This window comes from Rhincodon typus, chromosome 8 (assembly GCF_021869965.1).
Source record: "Rhincodon typus isolate 14 chromosome 8, sRhiTyp1.1, whole genome shotgun sequence".
NCBI classification, from domain to species: Eukaryota; Metazoa; Chordata; class Chondrichthyes; order Orectolobiformes; family Rhincodontidae; genus Rhincodon; species Rhincodon typus.
The window spans coordinates 22897988-22915908 of record NC_063339.1 but is presented as its reverse complement, the minus strand read 5'-3'; the positions used below and the strand labels follow the sequence as shown (position 1 = coordinate 22915908).

At 38.0% G+C, this 17921-nt stretch overlaps 1 protein-coding gene across 1 annotated transcript in view; it reads left to right on the top strand.

Moving 5' to 3' along the window:
* Window positions 1–17921, top strand: part of ppp4r4 (protein phosphatase 4, regulatory subunit 4) — a 202618-nt gene that overhangs the window by 142027 nt on the left and 42670 nt on the right. The window contains exons 13-16 of the mRNA XM_048600386.1: window positions 3156–3233; window positions 6267–6350; window positions 12702–12881; window positions 15288–15393. Coding sequence (XP_048456343.1) covers window positions 3156–3233; window positions 6267–6350; window positions 12702–12881; window positions 15288–15393 — 448 coding nt within the window. The remainder of the gene's footprint in view (window positions 1–3155; window positions 3234–6266; window positions 6351–12701; window positions 12882–15287; window positions 15394–17921) is intronic.

Below are 17921 nucleotides of genomic sequence, written 5' to 3'. Positions count from 1 at the left end.
CGTTAATGTTGAGAAACGTTAAGGTCAAGTCTAGCTAGGATAGTCTGCTGACATTCATCCTCAGTGCCGTAAGCATGACTATAGTCTCTTGTGCCCTTAATCAATTTCTTCAGAAGTGAAAAAAGGAGTAAATGAGGAATAAAATTGTTGGAATGTTACTACCTTCTGTCACTTTCTGACCTGCAATGATGTATTCAGAATAAACCCAACCAACAGAGTGCCTGACCTCTTTTTTTTGTTTTGGTTAGTGATATTGCTCTATCTATGTTAGCTAAGTGACTTTGACTCTGGATATGGTACAAACTAGGAAACCACAACTTCTTGGCAAGTGACTTTTTGGTTTCTGATGTGAATAATTGCAAACTCCTTTTATAGGCTGAGAAAAAAAGCTTTCTCAAGTCAGACACAAACAATGTTTGCTTCACCAAAGCCTCCAGCACATAGTACGACACTAATTGCTTCTTACTTAGATAGATGGAAGTAATTGTTGTGAAAATAAAGTAGTCACCTCTTGAAGCTTTCAAGGCCAGAGAATAGTTGAGAAACAAAGGGGAAGATAAAACATTCAACCTCAAAGTGAATGATTAAGTCATCCAAATATAGTTGCTTAGAAACATTATATGGAATACAATGACTTGACACTGGAAATTTCATGATAACTGGGCTCCCTTTTCTCCTTTTCCATGAGAATACTGCCTTTTTCTGGTGAGCTGCTCAACTCTTGGCTGTATGAATTTTCCTTTCACTGGTATGTGATAGCTGTAGTAAGGTGAACCATTGCATCTCCTCATTTGAAGCATGGAATTTAACTTCAGGCAAACTTATACTAGTGTGTTTCTTGGCAGGAGGGCACTTGAATGTGGCATACTGGTAAAGTTTCCTTTTCAACCCTAAGTGACATAAATTTTAAAAAATGGTAAAACTTACAAATGAGACATACTGGTAACTTGTCTTGTATATCAGTGTGTTCATTTCCAAGTATTACTTTTATTTTTCCCCTATGACTTGTTGATAGAACTCAAAATACTTTATTTCTGTGCTCAGGTGGTGTGCCCAGCATCCTCATGATGCCCCTTATCACAGTTGCCAGACTTTGGCTAAAATAATTCACTCCATGTGATGTAAAGAAACAGCTGAGTGTATTCCACATAGCAAAACGCCTATAGATCTTCACAACATCTCAGTGAAAGTGCAGAGAATATTCTCCAAAATCAACTGCATCCGTAATCAAATTGCTCTTGTATAACTATAATTTAGCATCTACCTGGCAAAGTGAAAATTGCCAAGATATGTCCTATTTGCAAAAAATGCAGTATAAACCCAAAGCAAAAGTCACTGCCCCAGTAACCTACTTTTAATCATCAACAAAGTAATGGAACGTATCATTAACAATTCTATACTGTGACACTTACACAGCAATTACTTGTTCACTGCCTAAATTAGGGACTGTCAGGGTCACTGGGCTACAGATCCTATTTAACCATTGATTCAAACACAAAACAATAGACCTGATTCCACAGATGAGATATGCGCCTGCAAAATAGAAGCAGAAGTAGATTGTTCAAGGCTGCTTCGCCATTCAAAAAGATCACAGCTGATCTGTTTGAGTTTTAAATTCCCTATTTCCATCTATCCCTGATAATCCTTACCCTAACAAGAATCGTTTCACTTGTGTCTTAAAGATATTTAATTACCCCACCTCACTATCTTAGGAGTTTGAGGTTTTCACTATAGCCATAAGATCATCTTGCATGAGTTTTCTTTATTTGTGCCATAGAGATATGAAAATTATGGCTAAAAATGTTTGGGTAAACATTCCAAACTATTTCTGTCACATTTAGATGTTATCAAACTCTCAAATTTGCTTCTGATGGCTCTTTGACAGCACTAATTTTCACCACCAGAAATCAAGACTTGAACCCCAATGTATCCAGATCATATCTGCAATAATCTTATCTGTGATTCATACTGGAATTTTGTATGTTGTGTTTGCCTGCATATTTGCATTTCTGCAAGAGTCAAATTCACTTGTGGCACCGCCTGCAGCTGAACCTGTAATTCTCATTGTTGAGATTCATGCACTGTTATTTTTTGAATGCATGCCAGCCAAACGTTAACACATTTAGTATGATTTGTTGGGAAAGAAATCATAAAGGAAAGGGAGGTGGGAACTTGAAGAAGTATATGAGGAAATTCCAGAGGTCAGGACCAGAATGATTGAATGCACAATACCACTGGTGGAGAGAAAGAATTTCAGGATGCACAATAGGCCAGATTTTGAGGAATGAAGGGATGTAGGACTGAAATTTAGAGAGAGGGTGGACAAGTTCAACCAAGTAATTTTGTTTTGTAAAGTACTAATGTTTAATGGATGTTTGTGATGGTACTATGGCTTTAAGAGGTGTATTTTGTCCTTTTTTTATGAAAAGAGGTTGAGACAGAGGTGTTGAACCGTATGCTCAAAGCCAATAAAGTGAACAGCTTGTGAGGCCTTGGGTTTTTTTAAAAAGTTGGAACAATAGAAGCAGTTTAAATGGGTGGGGTCAAGCTCCCACAGAGCCAGGTTTTATAATTTAGCTTTCAGTAGCAGTTGCTGAAGTCTTGAAGCTGGCTGTGGAAGCTGTATTTCTTTCTCTGTTACAGCTGAAAGCTGGGGTTCTCTTCCTGCTGCTAGAATTGCATGTGAGACAATCTATTTTACTGAATTTTCCTTTGGCAAGGCTGTATTTCTGGGATGTTACTATATTAAGCAATTAATTAGTAATCATTTATATATATTATTTTGTTACACATTTTGATAGAGTTACAGTTAAGCCAATTCTTTTCTTTTTTACTTTGATTGTATTTTTAACTTAATGCAGAAGTGTGTTTTGCTAAAAGTCGAGTAGTTTGACCAAATTGCATCTGAAATACAATGCACTTACCTTTAAAATAAGAAAAAGTTAGGATCCAGGCTATCTTCTTAATATATTTTGAGGGGCTTTGGTCTGGTCCATAACAATGGTTACTGTGATTTTAGAAATGTTTATCTTTCCTGTTAGAAAACTTATACTGTTTAACTTTCCACAAATTCTTCAAATTGATTAATTTGTTACTTGAGTGAAATATACTTCAACTGGGTTAATGTGTAATGTTTTGTGAATTTGTACTTGTAGGTCATTAAGCTGCTAGGCTCCAGTGTTCACATAGTTCACAAAGAACTGATTGCGCTTTTACAAGATGAATCATTAGAGGTAAGGTAAATAGCATGTTATGAATTTAACATAAAAAATTGTTACTCTCCCATTTTTCAAATTTTTTTTGTTTTTGAAATTTAGGTTTTCTTTCCATTTCTACCCTACAGTTTTCTTTCAGAATTGCTACAGATCCCATATTTCATTTGTGGCCTGTCTTTATTGGAAAACTCATTTGTACACCAAGAAATTGGCATATGCCAACTCATGCGTTAAAAATTGTGTCCCGTATTCTGACTTTTCTTGATAACAACTTTCACAAATATGTATTTTTCTAAATTTTGTGTAAATTGAAAAGGAAAGGATTTGCATTTTATAGCACCCTTCTCACTTTTGGATATTTCAAAAGATATACCACCAATAAAGTACTTTAGAAATGTAGTTACTGTTACATTATTGGAATGTAGACAAAACAGACTTTATTACTGGAAGGTGGTAGTGGTGTCCTAATCCAATTTCTGTTTTCTTCTCCACACTAGAGACTTTAGGTCAGTTCACTAGAAGTCACCTTTCAGTCACAGGACAGATGGAGAACTGAGCGTGACATTTTGATATCAGTTGATCAATGGTCTGGATCAACACCTGATAAAAGGGTACAAGTAAAGTCGAGGACAGCCTCTGGGGTGCACCACGTTGACTGGAAGTCAACTCGGTGTTGGAATTTGACTACTGGCATAAAAGAAATTACAGAATGTGTAAAGGCATATTCAGTAGCAAAGATGGAGAAAGAAAAGGTGTTTGGCTGCTTTTTTTAAAAAAGGCAAGCAAATGGATTAAAATGGGCACATTGTGATGCGTAGGTTCTAGGAAAACAAACTGAGTGAACTGCAAACAACTATTTCACAGGAAGGTCTAGGTTAGCATTAAAAGAAACCTGGCTGCAAAGGAGCTATGAATGTAAATTATATATTGTGATTATGTGGTTAGAACAGACAGAAAAATTAAGAATGGAGTCAGTGATATATTGCTAAAGAAGAAATAGATGTGGGAAGGAATGAAATGAACAAGAAAGAAATGCAAATAAATGGGGAACTTTGTATAAATGGGCTGATATCCGGGTGAATACGTTTGTTAAATAAGGATCTTGAGTAGAAGCTTGGACAGTGGGATGTATTTGCAAGGGTTAGAATGGTACTTCATCAATGTTCAGATATCAAAAGTGATCTCTGAAAAGATTTATTTTCTCCATTACTAAAATTGCCCATCTGAAGTCACAAAGTTGCACAGGAAATTATCATATCTTTGATCAGCCTGTTTATCTGCCTATGTCTATAATGTAGGATACTTCAGCATGGCTTGAAATATAATCTGACTGATCATTCAAAAAGCATCAACCCAATAAAGCTTGAAAATCTCAATTATTTCTCTTTTACTGAAGATAACATACATTGTCAAACAGAACAGCTGTATCTCCATTTTAGTCTGGGTTTTTATTCCTAGGAGACTGTTACTGCATCACTTTAGATTTTAATAGGAACATAATAAACCAAGCCTCAACCAAAGCACCCTTCAAAATGCTCAAAAGATCTAAAATGTAAAATTTCCATCAGATATTCCCAAAAAATATTGTGTTGTGCGATGTTGTGTTCCTGAAAATTCTCATAGTAGCAATTTCTTTCTTGTTAAAATGTGGTTTGAACTATGCATACCTTGAGAATTCCATATAAAATGAACGTGGACAATACTGTCCTAACTAGAAAGTTTCTTCTTGCATTAAGGAAGACTTCTGAAAGGGTTATTTTAAGTCTCAGTAACTACTACATGGTAGATCACCCTAGTGATAAGATTGTGATGATTATCTTGTGAAAGGAGAGTCTGTTGATTTGCATGAAAAATAAAGCATCAGAGTTATTAATGACATTGAGAGGTTTTTTCTCCTATTGCAGGCTCACTTCACACTTGTCCAAATACAATTTAGTATTAATTATCAAGGGTGGTTCAAGGATATTGCATTCTTGTAAAGTCAGTTAAACAATAATGTTCCAAGTAACCTTGTTGATTTTTTAAATCTAAGGTTAATGATACGGTTATGTTATGTATTTAATTAAGCCCAAAGGCTCTTGCAAGGTAAAATATTTAACTAAGAGAACTGGAATTAGCTTTACACTCTTCCTATCTCTCAAGAATTCAGCTTTAATTTCTTCTTGTCAGCAGGATTATTGAAACAAACCAGTTATCTGCCTGATATGGGAGATGGAAAGTGTCCAAAGTCTATATGAATTTTTTTTTATTTTAAAGATTTGGTGTAGTTCATCAAAGTTTTGAAAGAAAATCCCTCTGTATTTTCCTGTCTTCTACTTAATGATTTGATCAGTAGCATAAAGTATCAGTTGTAAAGGATTTTGGGAACTAAAAATCGGATAACATTTAATTAAAAGCAATAATGGTACAAATACTGAAGTCTGGTGATGATGCAACTTAGAGAAATCTGCTTAGGGCTCAATTTCAGGTTCATAATACATACCTTCCTCAAGCATACTAGACGCTGAAGTCTTCATGTCCTTTAGAAAATTGCTACCTTTTCTACTATTTAACATTGACAACGGTTAACACTACTTAACTTATTTAGAGACACCCCTGTTCAGATAATTTAACTAGCTGTAAATAAATAATACTAAGTACATAAAAAAATTACTGTATAATGAAAAACTGATCTATGTCTTTTAATTATCAAACAGCTTGTCCAAAGTTCAGAACTGGATGAGCAGACATATGTTCCAGTTAAATACTGGGAAGATCATAGAAAAGAGAAGATTTGATGGCTCTAGTTGAATATTTTTATTAAATGAGTCACTGACAATATTAAATAATTTACCTCATTATGGTTGACGCAACTTAATCTTGTTTTGAGCAATGATGACCTCTATTTTTAAAAGTGTACAATCTGTGCTTATACCAAAATGTATGTCTACGCTTTGATCGCAGTATCTGTGGAATAATCCCTTTTACAATTTTGCTATAATTTACTCAATGCTGTATGCTGTGTAACATTTATGCCGTATAACAGCATGATTCATTGTTTTGCATATCTAGGTATTGGATGCACTTCTAGATCACCTTCCAGAAATTCTTAGATGTGTCATCACAGGAGGAGACCACGTAGGATCAGAGAGTAAGGTAATGTCTAAAACTGCTGATGTTTTAGAACTTGCTGTAATTAAAATCCTTTGTCTCTAAAATATCTCTTCCTATTGTGACTAATGAAAAAGTCCAACAATAATTTTGATGAGCATGAGGAGCCAAGAGATACAGACGGGTGGTGAAAAAGCACATGAATACTTTGAATCTGTCTTTACCAAAGACACGGATGCAACCCAGGACAGATGACAGAGTAGGTAAACTCTGTTACCTATAAGGGTTTAAAATTGAAGCATTAGATGAACTGATGATACGTGAAAAGGCACTGGAATTGTATGAGATGCATCTGATGATATTGAAGGAAGTGAGATTAGAAATTGTGGGGGTACTAGTCATAATCTTTCAGTCTTCTCTAGATTTCTTGTGAGTTGCCAGAAAACTGAAGAATTGCAAACATTATGCCCTAATTAAAACAAAATTGTAAGCACAAGCCCAGCAATTACAAATTGGTCACTTTAACTTCAGTGGTGGGGAAGATTCTTGAAACAAGTATTCGTGATAGATTTAGTAGTAATGTGAAAACATTGGGTTGATTAGGAAGAGCAGCATGGATTTCTAAATGGGAAATTATGTTTAAATAATTTGATGGAGGTTTTTGAAGAGTCAACAGAAAGGGTCTATGAGGGTAATGCAACTGATGTCACCTGCATGGACTCTCAGATAACTTGTTCCTCACGCAATCAATAATAACATGGAAACAAAATTGGCTGAGTAATAGGAAACACTCCATGGATATTTCTCGTGCTGGAGGAAGGTTTTTTAGTGGAGTTCCCCAGGGGTCAATATTTGAAACCTTAATTTTCTTGATGTATATTAATGGTCCAGGTCTTGATGTATGAAGGACAATTTCAAAGTTTGTAAATGATATGACACTTGGAAGTATTGTAAACTGAGGAGGTCAGTGTAGAACTTCAAAAGAACATTGAAAAGTTTGGTGGAGTGGGCATATAAGCATATTATACAGGTTGGATTCCCAGTTGAACCATTTTTCCAGCAGTATACTCACTCAGCTTTCATCTCACTCTACTGAACTCTCCTGCACACTAATTGTACACTTAACTGATTGTGCACAGCAAAACTCCCTTTTCCATATGGATATGCCTAGAGTCACTATTTAGCTGCAGTGATCAAAAATTCGTTTAAACAAAGGAATTCAGGTGCTTGAATTCTAACGGCCACATCATGCAGCTGCTTCCTTTAAGTAGGTTAATTTTAACTTATTAAAAGGTTATTCTCCAAATCTGACTTTTAATTCTCAAAAATTGGAAAGAAAATGAATGCACTATCATCGAGTTTACAGATGCCATTAAAAACAGGTGGAACAGCAGGCAGTGTGGATGACACCAAAAGTTTTCAGAGGGAAATAGACAGGGTAAGTGACTGGACGAAAGTTTGGCAGATGAAAAATAATGCGGGAAAATGTGAGGTTATACACTTTGGTGGGAAGAATAAAGGAGCTGAATATTTATATGGCAAATGACTGCTGAAAACTACAGGACAGGGGGATTCAGGAGTCCTTTGCGTAAATCACACAAAGCTATCACCCAAGTTCAGCAGGTTGTAGGATCATAGAATCCCTACAGTGTGGAAGCAGGCCATCCTGGCTCATCGAGTCCATACTGACCCTCAGAAGAGCATCCCAACCAGACCCGCCCCCCACCTCCCTCGATACTATCCTTCTAACCCTGAATTTTCCATGGCTAGCCCACTAACCCTGGACACTATGGGAAATTTAGCATGGCCAGTCCATCTAGCCTGCACATCTTCGGATTGTGGGAGGAAACAGGAGCACTCAGAGGAATCCCACATGGAAACAAGAAGAATGTGCAGACACCCGAGGGTGGAATTGAACCCAGGTCCCTGGCGCTGTGAGGCAGCAGTGCTAACCACTGAGCCACCTTGCCGCCCCAGGAATGGGACAATAGGGAAGACAAATGGAATGTTAGCCTTGATTTCAAAAGGAAGGGAGATCTTGCCTATATCATACATGACACTACTCAGAGCATAGCTGCAGTACTGTGAACAAATTTGGTTCCCATCTCTAATAAAAGATATATTGGCATTGGAACAGTCCACAGAAGATGTACTATGCTGATGAAGAATCTATCCTGTGAGGGGATGTGGAGAGGGTGGTTGATTAGGTTGGATCTTTAATTATGAAGAATAAAAGGTGACCTTATTGAAACATACAAGATTCTTATGGGACTTGACAGGGTAAGATGTAGAAAGGTTGTTTTCCTTTGTGAGAGAGTCTAAGACCAAAGGGCATAATCTCAGAATAAAGCGTTGCCTATACAAAACAAAAAACGGAAGGAATTTCTTCTCTGTAGTTAGTGAATTTGGAGAATTATTTATCATGGAGGCCTATAGAAACTGGGTCTTTAAGTATATTCAAGCTGAAATACTCAGATTTTTAATCAGTAAGGGAATCAAGGATTATGGGGGAAAAGATAGGACAATGAAGTTGAGGATCATCAGATCAACCACGATCCCATTGAATGGTGAAGCAGACTTGCTGGGCTGAATGGCCTTCTTCGGGTCCTGCGTTTTATGGTCTAAGTACATACAGAGAAATGTAAGGTGATGCGTTTTGACAGGAATAACATAAGACAATTACAAAAAAGGGGAACGATTCTAAAAGGCAAGCTGGAGGACCTGGATGTATAAAGGTGATGGGACAAGTGCAGAGAGCAGTTAATAAAGTGTACAGTATCCTGGGCTTTATCAGAGTACAATAACATAGAGTGTAAGAGCAAAGAAATGATGCTGGACTTGTATACAACACTAGTTAGACTTCAGATGGAGTGTTTTGTGCATTTGAGTGTCACAACATTAGAAAGAACGCATAAGAGATTGGCGAGAATGTTTCCAGAGATGTGAAATTTCAGTAGTGTGGACATATTGGAAAGGTTAGGACCATTCTCCTTGGAGGGAAGAAGACAAAGAGGAAACCTGATCGATGCTGTCAAAATCGAGGGGGATCTTGACAGCAAACCATGAATTTGTTCCTCATTAGGAAAGGATCAAGAGCAAGAGGTCACAGATTTAAAGTCATTTGCAAAAGAAACAAATGTGATGTGGGCAAAAACCTTCTGTGTACAATGGGTGATTTGTTCTGAGTGCACTGCCTCAGAAGTGTGTTAGAAGTCAATTCAATTGTACCTTCAAGAGGCAGTGGGCAATCATTTAAATGGAAATAATGTGCAAGGGTACGCGAAAAAGGCAAGAGAATGGCACTACGTCATGATGCTCATTTGGAGAACTGGTGCAAACGTGATGGGCTGAATGATCTCCTCCTGCCCTAAAACGCCTGTGATTCTGAGTCATCATCCACTTATTGCCCATAAAGCAACATTACAATTACATACAAGGATTGTCAAGGTTAATAATGCCAGAAAGACTGTGTCTAGTATATAATTTACTATGCAGTGAATTAGTACAGTAATTTGCTGCTAAACAGTACTTTTGTAATCATAAAAATGATTTTGTTTGTTCTTGCACCTAAGTTTTGATTTATTGATATTGTTCTTTCTGCAGATTAGTAATGTAGAAATTTTTTTTGTTACCTACTGTTGTTTACTGTAGATGAGCACAGAACAGGGTAAAAGTGAAAATATTACATTGTTGTAAACATTTATATAATTTAAAAGAAAAAATTCTTACAAAAACTGAATTATCACGTAATCTTAATAACTCAGCCTGTCTCATACATCTTACTCAATTGCTGTCATCATGCTATACACCCTGTGGCATCCAAAGCAAAATGTCTCCACCAATGTGGAAATATACCATTGGCCTGTTTTCATACTTCCATGGAATATGCAGCCAGTAGATGTTGTCCATTGCAAATTATCCAATAGAAGGTAGTGATGAGCTTTCTTCTTGAATTGCTGCAGACTATCTGGTGTAGGTACATTCTACAATGTTGTTAAGAAAGGAAGTGCCAAGCAACAGTAAAGGAAGAGCAGTATAGTTCCATGCTAAGTGATGTATGACTTGAGGGGGTTCTTGCAAACCCTGGTCAATGTCATGAATTTGGAAAGTGCTTTTGAAGGAGGAAACAAAAACAGAAATTGCTGGAAAAGCTCAGCAGGTCTGGCAGCATCTTTGGAGAGAAATCAGAGTTAACGTTTTGGGTTGAGTGACCCTTGCTCAGAATGCTTTTGAAGGAGGCTTGGTTAGTTGCTGCAGCACATCTTATACAAGGACACATTGTTGCCACTGTGCACTAGTTGTAGCTGGGTACCAATTCTGCAGGCAGGTTTATCCTGGATGATGCAAGTTGAAAGTATTCCGTCATAGTCCTGAGTTATGCCTTATAGATGGCAGAGAGGCTTTGAGCCAGGATGTATGTCATTTGGTGCAGAATTCCTAGCCTCTGAAATACTCTTGCAGTTACAGTATTTAAATAACGGCTCGGTTAGTCTCTTGATTAATGATCAATTCCATAATGCTGTTGGGGGATTCAGCAATGCTAATGCTGTCAAAGGGAGAACTGGGGGGAAATGGTTAGGTTTTCTTGGAGATGATCTCATACTTGTGTGTCTCACATGTTACTTGCACCTCATAAATCAAAATGTGAATTTCCAAACCTTGCTGCATATGGACACAGTCTGAGGTGTCAATATCTAAGATATCATTAAGCATGCTGAACACTCTGCAATCCCTAATAAACATCCCCACTTCTGACCTAAGGATGGAGGGAAGATGGTGAGCCTAGGACATTACCCTGAAGAGCGCCCGCAGCCATGTCATACAACTGGAATGATTCGCCTCCAATATTCTCAACCATTTTCTTTTGTGCGAGGTATGGCTCCAATTAATGAAGAGCTTTCTCCACATTCCCATTTGCCATTTGCCTGCCCTTGACACTACGCTCAATCAAATGCTTTCAAGGGCAGTCACTTTCACCTCATTTCTTGAATTCATCTGTTTTTGTCCATGTTTAAATCAAGGCTGTAATGAGGTCAGATGCTGAGTGACCTGAAAGAACCTAATCTAAGCACCAGTAAGCAGATTGTTGAAGAGCTGTTTGATAGCACTGTTGCCAACACCTAATATTCATCAATAATTGGGAATAGATTGTTGGGGTGGAATTGGTCAGGTTGGGTTTGCCTTCTTTCTGTGGACAGGAATATCTAGACAATTTCCACATTGCTAGGTAACTGCCAGTGTTGTTGCTATACAGGAACAGTTTGTTTCAGGGTGCTGCTGGTTTTGGACAACAAGTTTCAGTGCTACTCTGGAAGGTTGTCAGGACCCATATCCTTTACTGTATTCAGTGCCTTCGATCATTTCTTGATATCTCAAGGAAGAGAAGTGAATTTGTTAAACATTGGCAAATTTGATGATGGGGAATTCTGGAGGGGAATAAGAAAGATCACCCATTCAGCAATTCTGGCTGAAGATGGTTACAAATGTTTCAGCTTGTCTTTTGTACTGACATTCTGGGCTTCCCATATTGAGGAGGATAGGGATATTTGTGGAACAAAAACAAAGTTGCTGGAAATGCTCAGCAGGTCTGGCAGCATCTGTGAAGGAGAAAACAGAGTTAACGTTTTGGGTCCGGTGACCCTTCCTCGGAACAATTCTTTTAGCTTTTTATTTTTAGTTTTTTAGTTTTTAGTTTTAGTTTTTAGTTTTTATTGGGAATATTTGTGGAACTGCCTTTTTTGTTAGTTGTTTAATTGTTCACCATCATTCACAACTGGACGTAGCACGGCTCCAAAACTTTGATCTGATTCATGAATTTTTGAATTGTTTTGCTTTACCTTCACATGCTACTTCTGTTTTGCATGCATGTAGTCCTATTGCCTTCCCAGTTTAGCACCTCATTTGTAGGCCTGGTGCTCCTCACTGAGTGTCAATCCTGTGGCATTATGGTAATGACAGAGTGAGGATAGCCTGGACCTTTAGTTTAAAAATTGCAGTCAAATAGAATTCTGTTGTTGTTGATAGTGCACAGTATTTCATGGATGCCAGATTTTAGGCTGTTAAGTCTGTTCTGAATCTATCCCATTTAGAACTAACTAGAAAAATATGACAATACAGTCTGTCCCAAAAGAGCACTATAATTCTAGCAAGACACTGTATAAACTAAGTAAAAGAATGGAATTATTGTATTCTTGAAGCATGTTTGCAGAGATTATATGGTTATAATGGCAATCTTACTTGTATATTAGGTATTATATCACTGAATGTGCAATAAATTGATTGTTTAGGCGAGATACGAGGCATCAAATTAATAACGTTGTAAATGTACGCACGTAAAGTTTGGCTTTTTCCAAGTGTTTGTGACCATATTATTTTAACTGGAAATTCTGTTACCAGGTACATATTCCTGACCTGATTCCAGCACTTTCAGTAGCTGAGCAGAGAGCTGCCACTTCTTTAAAATGGAGAATACATGAGAAGCTATTGTTGACGTTTTCCTGTCTGCCGCAAGTCATTTCAAGCGATCAGATATACTACAAGTTCTTACCAATAATGTTTAGAATAATGACAACAAATGTAAGATCTATCTCTAATGTAATTTTTAAGCATTTAAAATAACAAGCAAGCTGTGTAACTTGAGGTACTAATATATCCATTGAAAAGGAATATTTTTCCAAATTGCTTGAGTTTGTTTTGTAACTATATATGAAGCATAATTCCTAAGTAGTGTACAATTCATTTTGTTTTTTTTAAATCAGCAATGTGTTCACAATTTTTGACCTTATCCAATCAAAACATGCTGTTGGTACATACTGTTGCAAATTTACATGCAGCCTTCAACTTATTAACATAATTTTTCCATCTCATTCTGACAACCAAATCCACATTTTTACTTTAAAGAGTAGTACTTTGGAGGTATTATGTATTCACTTTATACTTTTATCCTGTTTAAACAGATCTAATCCACTATAGCATATAAGGAGGCACTTCAAATCTGTAATTCTTTTAACAAATAGATTAATTATTCCCGCACGCAAATGTCATTTAGATTTTTGAGAAGATTTGTAGCTCGGATTGTTGATGCGGTTGTTGACTTGTTTGCTGAGCTGGTAAGTTTGTTTGCAGATGTTTTGTTACCATGCTAGGTAGCATCATCAGTGTGCCTCTGGTGAAGCATCAGTGTTCTGTCCTGCTTGTTATTTGTGTGTCTTGGTTTGCTGGGGTGGGTTGCATCACTTCTGGATTTGTTTTTTAGTGGTTGGTATGTGGGGTCCAGCTCTACGTGTTTGTTAATGGAGTTCCAGTTTGAGTACCAGACCTCCAGGAATTCTCGTGCATGTCTTTGCTTGGCTTGTCCTAAGATGGCTATGTTGTCCCAGTCGAATTGGTGTCCCTCTTTGTCCATGTGTATACCAATTCGACTGGGACAACATAGCCATCCTAGGACAAGCCAAGCAAAGACATGCACGAGAATTCCTGGAGGACTGGCACTCAAACCGGCACTTCATTAACAAGCATATAGAGCTGGACCCTGCATGCCAACCACCAAGAAACAAATCTAGAGGTGATGCCACCCACCCCAGCAAACCGAGACACATAAATAGCAAGCGGAACAGAACATTGACGCTTCACCGGAGGCACACTAATGGTGTTACCTAGTATGGTAACAAAACATCTGCTAACAAACTCATCAGCTTGGTGAACAAGTCAACAACTGCATCATTTAGACCTCCAATGTATGCTTCAAATGTCTAATTTAAAACGAGGTATCAAATTATTCCCTTTTTCTGTTGTTTAAGTCTAGGCTCTGGCATTGAACTATCACTTTTAGGATTTAGAGTGTAAAAACAGCATGCATTCCAGTTGTCTCCTCCATTTATGTCAGCAATATTTATATTTACTATTTTTTGTTTGCTTTATTTATATCAGAAGATATAAGACCATTCTTTAAACATATCATTGTTTGACCACTAAATTATTGGCTCGGATTTTCCAATGACTAGTTGTTATTCCAATGTTGATGGGAGTTGCACATGGGGTCCCTGCAAAGTTATCATTGTAACAGAGTCAGGATTTGCCCAGGAACATGAAGATTATCTGGGTAATTCTGCTACGTCTGGACTCTTCTGAAAATATCCTTTTAAATCAGAGAATCCAGAGCATCCAATGAAATTAAGTAAACAGTTGTTCAGGAAAAGTTAGACTATTAAGCACATAGTCTACTACCAACTGACTTCATACTTAGCTCAGATACCCCTAACTAACCTCTCCTGGACCACTTACACACTCCCACTACCTCCCATTACCTGATAATCCCTCTATCCCCAGGGCCCAACATCCCCCACCCTGCCACTGAACATGATACCCCTTTCCTCTGTTCTGCACCTGATCCCATTCACCACCGCCCGAGACCCAAAAGCCCTACCTTCACGCACACCATATTTGACCACTCGCTGTTCATCCATCAGGACCCGAACTCCCTTCACCTAATGGAACTGCCTTGGCCACTCTTCGCTTGGCCCCGATGGGCCTGTTTCTCCCATCTAGCCTGACCTCCCATCACTCACCTAACTACCTTCTACCTTACCCACTTGGCATCCTACCCCTGCCCATATGGTATCCTGTCCACTGTTCTTCTCTCAAGCCCCTCTAAAACCAGGCACCCTGTCCCCTATCCATCTGCCACCCTACCCTCCTGGCACCCTAATCTCTCACTTTCTTTTTGTACTTGCCATTTGACAACAGCTATCAAATTGGTTGTCTGTGATTCTGGACCTTAAAATTTCAGAATACAGCAGCTGACTGCTGTGAAAACTGAGCATGCTCTCCCCATCAGTTGAAAACTTTATTTAAGAGTGTCTATGTGCAGTACCTTTGATGTCAATGAATTGTTATATGACCAATTTGTTACATGACCGTTTTTAAGGTAATGCTAATTCTGATAACACTAAAGTTCAGGTTGGGATTATTATTATTATCTAGAATGTCCTCCCAGTCCAAAGAGCCTCAGCCAGAACCCTCTGTGTATTTGTTCGGTACAACCGTAAACAGGAGCAAAGACAGGAAATATGCAGTAAACTCGTTGAACGTAAGTATCCTTTTAAAAGCAAATGTAGTAGTATAAGTTGTAGTCTCTGTGGATTACTCCCTCAGAACTCAGCATATAAATCCCAGTGTAATGCACAGCAAACCACAAATCTTCCGATTCCAATGCACTATATCAATAAAAAAGTACGAAGTACCTTTATTTATATAGCATCTTGATAACCTTGGAGTGTTTCAAAACACTTTACAACCAATCAAGGAATTCTAAAGTGTAGCTCTAGGAAACGTGGTAGCCAACTTCTGCATGGCAATCTATTACAGACTGGAGTGAATTAATAATCAATCAATCTGTTTTATTGATGGATAAATATCACTGAAACACTAAAAGTCCTTCTGATTTTCTTTGAATAGCACTATTGAGTATTTTTTTAACCACCTCCCAAGGGGCTGGCTGGGCTTGCTTTTAACTTTTTTCTGAAAAAAGCCATCTTTCTCAATACTGGTCAAAAGTGTCAGCCTAGATTATGCATTAAAATCTCCAGAGTGGGATTTGCATTCAGAACCTTTTAACTTAAAAGCAAGGAATCCTAGCACTGAGGCATTTTTAGTTATACAAAATCTTTTAAACCATTAGCTCTGCTATAAACACTGAACAAAAGTTGTATCATGCAAGTGAATAACATAAACACAGAGAAAATTACTTACAAGTTAACTTCTATTCTCATTGTTAGGGAACCAGAACTGCAGAAGCAGTTAGAATAAGCTCTAGTCCCAAAGAACTTTGTATTTTTATTGATGTGCAAAAGAGGTTTGTATTTGTTGATGTAGAAACCTGTTCGCCTGCGTAGTGCAATTGGGTTAAAAAATCATTTGGATGATACGATATCCTTTTGACTCCTATTTGCTTAATCAAAACATTAGTAACATTCATAACCGAATAAAGAGAGATAAAGGCTAACATTAGCAACAGGCTGGGGAGATTGGCGTAGTAACATGGGAAGGCATCCAGGGCTGCCTGATATTTCACTGCCGCCATACCATTTTTCCAGTGGGTGGGAAATATATTAAATTAGTACCCCGTGAGATGTAGGACACTTCTTTCCTTTGTGCGGGGAGAAAATCCTGTGAAATCTGGCAGGCTGCATTAGCGAGCTTTCCTTTTTGAGCGCAGGGGTGTCTCTGATGGCAATGGTTATTCCTGTGGCAGTTGCACCTTAGCTAAATTGACAGTCTTCAAAACATACCCACCACTTCCCTCCCCTTTCAATACTACTACCACCTGATTCCTGGGACTTGTCTGTCTGTTTACAACAATACCGTTACTTTTTTTGTGGACAGCTGGTCATTGAGACCTCTCCCTCTCAACTTCAGCTTCAGCCATGGCCAACTAGCAGGCCAGCAGCTCAAGAGGGTAAGGCCCACCACCAGCCAAATACAGGGTGGCGGAGTAACCTCCTGCATTCAGACCAGGCATTAAGAACTTTGCACAGCTGTAAAAAATTAGCCCAAGATCTTGTGTTTCCATACTGTGGATCTGGTTTTAGATACTACGTGGCATTCCATTCAGCGCACTTCACGATCTAAAGAAAGGCAATATGCTCTGTTAATTAACTTTCATAGAATCCCTATACAGTGTGGCAGTAGGCCTTTCGGCACATCGAGTCCACACTGACCCTCTGAAGAGCACCCCCTTACCGACCACCTTACCGTGTCCCTGTAACCCTGCATTTCCTATGGCTTAATCTACCTAACCTGCACATCCCTGGACGTAATGGGCAATTTAGCATGGCCAATCAACCTAACCTGCACATCTTTGGCCTTCTCGATTAAAAACATGAACCTGTCTTTTGAATAAAGTGATCCATCATTGCCTTCAAGTAGTAGGATGGATTGCATAACACTTGCCTCAAGTGCTGCAGATTAACTGCAATTAGGGCACAATTGAAAGGTCCAGTTGCATTGATCTGGTCAGACTTACGAAAAACAACAGAATTTTCAAACCATCCTTGACTTTGAACTGCAATCCAGCTATCAAAACAGTAATGAATAGACTAAATGATTTAAAGGCTTACTAAATACCTAAAATATCTTGCACTGTTAGGACAAGGAATACAGTGGCATTGTAGTAATGTCACTGGGCTAGTAATCTAGAACTCTAGGCCAGTGTTTTGGGTGCATTAACACGGGCCATAAGCATTATTTCTGCAAGGTTGATTTGAATGAGTTATGTGTCCAAAATTTGTTTCATCTCTCGTCAGTGCATAAACACCCAGTGCTGATTTGATAAGGGACTACTTCTTCGCAACCTGTAACTATAAAAAAAAACCTGTTGAATTTGGCAAATAATAATTGTGATTAATGAATCCATACCTTTGATTATTTCCTGAAAGAAAGTTTGCCTGTAACTGACATTAGATTAATGATTGTAGTTAGAATATTTATTCTTCCCTCCTCTTAAGCAAAATGTTGCATTGGCTACTCTCCAGTCTTCTCAAATAATTTGTAATCTGAAAATTATTAGGAAATATTGTCATCAGAACTACTGCTAGTTCGTTTTCAGACTTGATTCTG